General features: G+C 47.3%; 1 protein-coding gene and 1 long non-coding RNA gene across 2 annotated transcripts; both read right to left on the bottom strand.

Annotated features, from left to right (window-relative positions):
• Positions 1 to 430: 430 nt before the first annotated feature.
• LOC124016906 lies at positions 431 to 2,071 on the bottom strand. Its single transcript, XR_006835430.1, has 3 exons — positions 2,005 to 2,071; positions 948 to 1,037; positions 431 to 545 (listed from the first exon to the last, which is right to left on the bottom strand). It is a non-coding gene; the product is annotated as an uncharacterized LOC124016906 (long non-coding RNA).
• Positions 2,072 to 3,890: 1,819 nt separating this feature from the next.
• On the bottom strand, positions 3,891 to 5,938 carry LOC124016905 (phosphatidylinositol 3,4,5-trisphosphate 5-phosphatase 2A-like). Its single transcript, XM_046332245.1, has 5 exons — positions 5,921 to 5,938; positions 5,741 to 5,837; positions 5,433 to 5,571; positions 4,565 to 4,664; positions 3,891 to 4,374 (listed from the first exon to the last, which is right to left on the bottom strand). The coding sequence occupies exons 2-5, from the start codon at positions 5,806 to 5,808 to the stop codon at positions 4,169 to 4,171; spliced, it is 513 nt and encodes a 170-aa protein (XP_046188201.1). The 5' UTR covers positions 5,809 to 5,837; positions 5,921 to 5,938; the 3' UTR covers positions 3,891 to 4,168.
• Between the last annotated feature and the right edge of the window lie 2,451 nt (positions 5,939 to 8,389).

The following is an 8,389-nucleotide window of genomic DNA, read 5'->3' as shown; positions in this document are numbered from 1 at the left end:
GGAGTGTGGAGGGAGAGAGGGAGTGTGGAGGAGAGAGAGGGAGTGTGGAGAGAGAAGGAGTGTGGAGAGAGAGAAGGAGTGTGGAGAGAGAGGGAGTGTGAGAGAGAGGGAGTGTGGAGAGAGAGGAGGTGAGAGAGAGGGAGGTGGAGAGGGAGTGTGGAGAGAGAAGGAGGGAGAGAGAAGAAGTGTGGAGAGAGAAGAAGTGTGGAGAGAGAGAGGGAGTGTGGAGAGAGAGAGGAGTGTGGAGAGAGAGGGAGTGGAGAGAGAGAGGGAGTGTGAGGAGAGAGGGAGAGGGAGAGAGAGGGAGAGTGGAGAGAGAAGGAGAGAGGAAGTGTGGAGAGAGAGAGGGAGTGTGGAAATAAAATGTCATTAAGTCTCTAGAGTAGAACTTTGTGTGTGTGTAGGTGTGTGTGTGTGTGCGTGTGTCTCACCCTCCAGGCAGGTAGAGTAGAACTCGATAAAGAACTTGGTTCTGCTGGCCGTCTTCACTATGGCCTCAATATTCTCAAACTCTATATAGGCCTGTTCAGAGGACTTAGGCAGACCTGGAGAGGGAGAGAGAGAGAGAGAGAGAGAGAGAGAGAGAGAGAGAGAGAGAGGGAGGGAGAGAGAGGGAGAGGGAGAGGGAGAGGGAGAGGGAGAGGGAGAGGGAGAGGGAGAGAGGGAGAGGGAGAGGGAGAGAGAGAGAGAGAGAGAGAGAGAGAGAGAGAGAGAGAGACAGAGACAGAGACAGAGACAGAGACAGAGACAGAGACAGAGACAGAGAGACAGAGAGACAGAGAGACAGAGAGACAGAGAGACAGAGAGAGAGAGAGAGAGAGAGAGAGAGAGAGAGAGAGAGAGAGAGAGAGAGAGAGAGAGAGAGAGAGAGAAACGACATTTAAAACCCTTGGGTTATAGTGAGATAATCAACCCCCTTGTCTAGTCATCACAGTGAGTGGCCATACCTTTCTTGGAGACGAACTGTGAGGTGACCCCCACCTCAAATGTACCAAACACTGGGGAGTGGTCACTGGTCACCACGTCATCTGTACAGCCTGAGAGGGAAACATGATTTCATTAAAAAAAATAATAATAATAATAAAAAAAAGGTATTTGGTATTTAATTAGGATCCCCATTAGCGGTTCCAAAAGCAGCAGCTACTCTTCCTGGGGTCCAACACAAAACATGAACCATGACATGACATTAATAGACAAGGACAGAACTACATCAAAACCATTAAAGGCACACGTAGCCGACATATCAATACACACAAACTATCTAGGTCAACACTCTTCCTGGATATCTACCGTCTTGTGGGTTTTCAGACCAGCCCTAATTTGGGAACTGTGTAAAGACCCCTGGTGGCATGTCTGGTGAGGTAAGTGTGTGTGTCAGAGCTGTGTGGAAGTTGACTATGCAAACAATTTGGGATTTCAACACATTAATGTTTCTCATAAAAATAACAAGTGATGCAGTCAGTCTCCCCTCAACTCTGAGCCAAGAGAGACTGACATGTATAGTATTTACATCAGCCCTCTGATTACAATGAAGGGCAAGACGTGTCGCTCTGTTCTGGACCAACTGCAGCTTAACTAGGTCTTTCCTTGCAGTACTGGACCACACGGCTAGACAATAATCAAAATAAGACGGAACTAGAGCCTGCAGAACTTAGGAAAAGCTTTAGAATAGGACTTGCTTTGTGAGTGTGGTGTCAAAAAGCAGAGCATCTCTTTTTTTATTACAGACAGGCGTCTCACCATCTTCACAACCATTGAATCTATATATTTTGACCATGACAGTTTACAATCTAAGGTAACACCAAGTAATAGTCTCCTCAACTTGTTCAACAGCCACACCATTCATTATCAGATTCAGCTGAGGTCCTGAACTTAAAGAATGATTTGTACCAAATACAATGCTCTTAGTTTTAGAGACGTTCAGGACCAGTTTATTACTGGCCATCCATTCCAAAACAGACCAACTCTTTGTTGTACAGAGTTGTTGAAGATGCAGGGACTCACCATAGGAGTTACAGACAATGTGAGTCTCAGGGTAAGACTTCCATAGGATCCTGTCACACCAAGAGGGACGTTAGTCCTCATCTGAGAGGGGAGCGAGAGAGATGAGGGTGAACAGAGATCTCTCCATCTGAGCCTGTGTGTATGCGCTCGCTCGCTCGCACACGCGTGTGTGTGTGTATATTTGTGTGTGAAAAGGCAGTACTTTGTCCTGAATTTGTTAAAATGCTATTTTAGGCTGAAAAGGGGCAATCAGCGGTTGTCACATCCATTTTCGTACTTCAAAACGTATGATGTGTTCTCATTGATTGTTGAAGAACATACAGCCTTGTGAAAGTATTCGGCGACCTTTTGCCCCATTTCAGGCTTCAAACATAAAGATATAAAACTGTATTTTTTTGTGAAGAATCAACAACAAGTGGGACACAATCATGAAGTGGAACGACATTTATTGGATATTTCAAACTTTTTTAACAAATCAAAAACGGAAAAATTGGGCGTGTAAAATTATTCAGCCCCTTTACTTTCAGTGCAGCAAACTCTCTCCAGAAGTTCAGTGAGGATCTCTGAATGATCCAATGTTGACCTAAATGACTAATGATGATAAATACAATCCACCTGTGTGTAATCAAGTCTCCTTATAAATGCACCTGCACTATGATTGTCTCAGAGGTCCGTTAAAAGCGCAGAGAGCATCATGAAGAACAAGGAACACACCAGGCAGGTCCGAGATACTGTTGTGAAGAAGTTTAAAGCCGGATTTGGATACAAAAAGATTTCCCAAGCTTTAAACATCCCAAGGAGCACTGTACAAGCGCTAAATATTGAAATGGAGACCTGGCCGTCCCTCTAAACTTTCAGCTCATACAAGGAGAAGACTGATCAGAGATGCAGCCAAGAGGCCCATGATCACTCTGGATGAACTGCAGAGATCTACAGCTGAGGTGGGAGACTCTGTCCATAGGACAACAATCAGTCGTATATTGCACAAATCTGGCCTTTATGGAAGAGTGGCAAGAAGAAAGCCATTTCTTAAAGATATCCATAAAAAGTGTTGTTTAAAGTTTGCCACAAGCCACCTGGGAGACACACCAAACATGTGGAGGAAGGTGCTCTGGTCAGATGAAACCAAAATTGAACTTTTTGGCAACAATGCAAAATGTTATGTTTGGCGTAAAAGCAACACAGCTCATCACCCTGAACACACCATCCCCACTGTCAAACATGGTGGTGGCAGCATCATGGTTTGGGCCTGCTTTTCTTCAGCAGGGACAGGGAAGATGGTTAAAATTGATGGGAAGATGGATGGAGCCAAATACAGGACCATTCTAGAAGAAAACCTGATGGAGTCTGCAAAAGACCTGAGACTGGGATGGAGATTTGTCTTCCAACAAGACAATGATCCAAAACATAAATCAAAATCTACAATGGAATGGTTCAAAAATAAACATATCCAGGTGTTAGAATGGCCAAGTCAAAGTCCAGACCTGAATCCAATCGAGAATCTGTGGAAAGAACTGAAAACTGCTGTTCACAAATGCTCTCCATCCAACCTCACTGAGCTCGAGCTGTTTTGCAAGGAGGAATGGGAAAAAATGTCAGTCTCTCGATGTGCCAAACTGATAGAGACATACCCCAAGCAACTTACATCTGTAATCGCAGCAAAAGGTGGCGCTACAAAGTATTAACTTAAGGGGGCTGAATAATTTTGCACGCCCAATTTTTCAGTTTTTGATTTGTTAAAAAAGTTTGAAATATCCAATAAATGTCGTTCCACTTCATGATTGTGTCCCAATTGTTGTTGATTCTTCACAAAAAAATACAATTTTATATCTTTATGTTTGAAGCCTGAAATGTGGCAGAAGGTCGCAAAGTTTAAGGGGGCCGAATACTTTCGCAAGGCACTGTAAGTAAGAAATGTCTCACTTTAACTGTCACACTCCATCAGAACCCAAAATATAAGCTTGTTTTTACTATGTTTGTTCAAGTAAATGTAAACATACACTACATCGCCTCAAAATATGGTTAAAACTATAATGTTGATATCATGGATTGTCAGTCCTTGCATCCACAGCTCTGACTATGGTTTTGAGAGTTTCTCCAGCCTCAGCCTCTTACTGAAACAGGGGAACAAGCTTCTTTATTGTTTCTACTGCTGAATACCACTTTACGGAGTTAGGGGTTTACTCCCCAAAAAGTCTAGAAAATTCACGAGAATAAAGCTCTGTGTGAGAGTGTGTGTGTGTGTGTGTGAGTGAGTGAGTGAGTGAGTGAGTGTGTGTACCCCTGTGGCCTTCTGTTTCTGCCACACGTATGTATCTCTAGACCCGCGTTCATAACGGTAGGTGGGTGGGTAGGATATCTCCTCCTCCGCTGTACCAGAGGATACACAAACACACATTACAACAGTCTTTCACAGAGTACAGCAGAGCGCATAGACAATGACGGGAAGGTGTGTGTGTGTGTGTGTGTGTGTGTGTGTGTGTGTGTGTGTGTGTGTGTGTGTGTGTGTGTGTGTGTGTGTGTGTGTGTGTGTGTGTGTGTGTGTGTGTGTGTAACTGACCAAAGCGTAGGAACACCTTGTTCTTCTCTCTCTCCTGGTTGAGCTGGTCCACCTTCAGCAGAGGATCAAACTCTTTCCTGTTGATGTAGTTCAGGATCTCCTGAGGGAGACAGAGAGAGAGAGACAGAGAGAGACAGAGGGAGACAGAGAGAGACAGAGAGAGACAGAGACAGTGTGAGAGGAGAAGAGAGAGACAGAGAGAGACAGAAAGCGAGAGAGACAGAAAGCGAGAGAGACAGAGAGAGACAGAAAGCGAGAGACAGAAAGCGAGAGAGAGAGAGACAGAGCGAGACAGAAAGCGAGAGAGACAGAAAGCGAGAGAGACAGAGAGACAGAGAGACAGAAAGCGAGAGAGACAGAAAGCGAGAGAGACAGAAAGCGAGAGAGACAGAAAGCGAGAGAGAGAGAGACAGAGAGAGACAGAAAAGAAAGCGAGAAAAGACAGAAAGACAGAGAAAGACAGAGAGACAGAGAAAGACAGAGAGACAGAGAAAGACAGAGAGACAGAGAAAGACAGAGAGACACATACAGAGAAAGACAGAGAAAGACAGAAAGACAGAGAAAGACAGAGAGACAGAGAAAGACAGAGAAAGAGAAAGACAGAGAAAGAGAAAGACAGAGAAAGACAAAGACAGAGAAAGACAGAGAGACAGAGAAAGACAGAGAGACAGAGAAAGACAGAGAGAGACAGAGAGACAGAGAAAGACAGAGAGAGACAGAGAAAGACAGAGAAAGACAGAGAAAGCGAGAGGGACAGAAAGCGAGACAGAGTGAGAGACAGGGTGTGTGTGCCTGCATCCATGCGTGTGTGTGTGCATGTGTCTCCTTGTGTGTGTGTGTCCATGGGTTTCTGTGTGTGTTATGGTACCTGTATGTCCATGTCCAGCCTGTAGTTGAGGTCTCCCAGCCAGAAGAGGTGTGTGAAGCGTAGAGAGATGTCAAAGGAGCTCAGCTGTTTATCTCCTAGAGAGAGCAGCCGCAGGATATCCAGGTAGTTCTGGTTCCTCCTGCAGGGGTCAGGGAAGGAAGAGTGGTGAAGAGCACCCTATCCCCTGTTTAGTACACTACTTATGACCTCAGTGAGTTTGCTGCTAATATGGAGTCCTGTCAAAATTCAAATAATGAGTCATACTGTATAGTTTTACGTTTGAATGCAGAAGAGGAGTGTCTGCGTACCTGCCGATCTTTTCGTTGCCTGATGTCAGGTGACAGTTCACAAAGCCGAAGGAAGTTCCATTAAACATGAAAGACACGCCCACTGCCCCTTTGTTACCTAGCAACAAGAAACAAGAACCATACAGCATGAATATAGTGAATTGTTTGTTAGTGTGAGAGAGTGCGAGAGTGAGATCTTACCCAGCGTATTAGCAATGCCCGTTTAACACTGGACACTCCCACATGACTGATGCGATTTTCATGTTCCGGTTTCACCAGCACCGCTATCTTGATGTTCCACAGAGTCTGGACCGCGATCTAGAACCCAGGAGAGCAGAACAGAGTAAAACATGGGAGTTAACCTCAGGAGTAAACCCAACCATTCTACCAGGCTGCTTCTCAGATCAAGCTCCTTATCCCCCAATGGGATTATCCCTACCGCCACCTTATCCCCCAATGGGACTATCCCTACCGCCACCTTATCCCCCAATGGGACTATCCCTACTGCCACCTTACCCCCAATGGGACTATCCCTACCGCCACCTTACCCCCAACGGGACCATCCCTACCGCCACCTTATCCCCCAACGGGACCATCCCTACCGCCACCTTATCCCCAACGGGACCATCCCTAACAACTCCTTATCCCCCAACGGGACCATCCCTAACAACACCTTATCCCCCAACGGGAACATCCCTAACAACTCCTTATCCCCCAATGGGACCATCCCTAACAACGCCTTATCCCCAACGGGACCATCCCTAACAACGCCTTATCCCTAACGGGACCATCCCTAACAACACCTTATCCCCAACGGGACCATCCCTAACAACGCCTTATCCCCCAACGGGACCATCCCTAACAACACCTTATCCCCCAACGGGACCATCCCTACCCTTATCCTTATCTTATGCTTTTACACCTGCATTGTTTGCTGTTTGGGGTTTTAGGCTGGTTTCTGTACAGCACTTTGAGATATCAGCTGATGTACGAAGGGCTATATAAATAAATTTGATTTGATTTGATCCCCCAACGGGACCATCCCTAACAACTCCTTATCCCCAACGGGACCATCCCTAACAACTCCTTATCCCCCAACGGGACCATCCCCTAACAACTCCTTATCCCCCAACTGGACCATCCCTAACAACTCCTTATCCCCCAACGGGACCATCCCTAACAACTCCTTATCCCCCAACTGGACCATCCCTAACAACTCCTTATCCCCCAACTGGACCATCCCTACCGCCACCTTATCCCCAACGGACCATCCCTACCGCCACCTTATCCCCAACGGGACCATCCCTAACAACGCCTTATCCCCCAACGGGACCATCCCTACCGCCACCTTATCCCCCAACGGGACCATCCCTACCGCCACCTTATCCCCAACGGGACCATCCCTACCGCCACCTTATCCCCAACGGGACCATCCCTACCGCCACCTTATCCCCAACGGACCATCCCTACCGCCACCTTATCCCCAACGGGACCATCCCTAACAACTCCTTATCCCCCAACGGGACCATCCCTACCGCCACCTTATCCCCAACGGGACCATCCCTAACAACGCCTTATCCCCCAACGGGACCATCCCTACCGCCACCTTATCCCCCAACGGGACCATCCCTACCGCCACCTTATCCCCAACGGGACCATCCCTAACAACACCTTATCCCCCAACGGGACCATCCCTACCGCCACCTTATACCCAACGGGACCATCCCTAACAACTCCTTATCCCCCAACGGGACCATCCCTAACAACGCCTTATCCCCCAACAGGACCATCCCTAACAACGCCTTATCCCCCAACGGGACCATCCCTACCCTTATCCTTATCTTATGCTTTTACACCTGCATTGTTTGCTGTTTGGGGTTTTAGGCTGGGTTTCTGTACAGCACTTTGAGATATCAGCTGATGTACGAAGGGCTATATAAATAAATTTGATTTGATCCCCCCCAACGGGACCATCCCTAACAACTCCTTATCCCCCAACGGGACCATCCCTAACAACTCCTTATCCCCCAACGGGACCATCCCTAACAACTCCTTATCCCCCAACGGGACCATCCCTAACAACTCCTTATCCCCCAACGGAACATCCCTAACAACGCCTTATCCCCCAGCGGGACCATCCCTAACAACCCCTTATCCCCCAACGGGACCATCCCTAACAACACCTTATTCCCCAACAACACCTTATTCCCCCAAAAGGGAACATCCCTAACAACACCTTATCCCCCAACGGGACCATCCCTAACAACTCCTTATCCCCAAACGGGACCATCCCTAACAACTCCTTATCCCCCAACGGGACCATCCCTAACAACTCCTTATCCCCCAACGGGACCATCCCTAACAACTCCTTATCCCCCAACGTGGAACATCCCCTAACAACTCCTTATCCCCCAACGGGACCATCCCTAACAACACCTTATTCCCCAACAACACCTTATCCCCCAGCGGAACCATCCCTAACAACACCTTATCCCCCAACGGGACCATCCCTAACAACTCCTTATCCCCCCAACCGGACCATCCCTAACAACTCCTTATCCCCCCAACGTATCCATCCCTAACAACTCCTTATCCCCCAACGGAATATCCCTAACAACTCCTTATCCCCAACGGGAATATCCCTAACAACTCCTTATTCCCCAACAACAC

Source organism: Oncorhynchus gorbuscha, unplaced genomic scaffold, assembly GCF_021184085.1.
Source record: "Oncorhynchus gorbuscha isolate QuinsamMale2020 ecotype Even-year unplaced genomic scaffold, OgorEven_v1.0 Un_scaffold_11137, whole genome shotgun sequence".
NCBI classification, from domain to species: domain Eukaryota; kingdom Metazoa; phylum Chordata; class Actinopteri; order Salmoniformes; family Salmonidae; genus Oncorhynchus; species Oncorhynchus gorbuscha.
The sequence above is the reverse complement of the archived record's forward strand: the minus strand, read 5'-3'. Positions and strand labels throughout refer to the sequence as shown.

Coding starts and splice junctions, on each gene's coding strand:
- LOC124016905 (XM_046332245.1), bottom strand. CDS start 5,808: ATGTTTAATGGAACTTCCTTCGGCTTTGTGAACTGTCACCTGACATCA. Junction 5,572..5,740: donor GGCAACGAAAAGATCGGCAG/GTACGCAGACAC, acceptor TGACCCCTGCAG/GAGGAACCAGAACTACCTGG. Junction 4,665..5,432: donor GGCTGGACATGGACATACAG/GTACCATAACAC, acceptor TGTCTCCCTCAG/GAGATCCTGAACTACATCAA.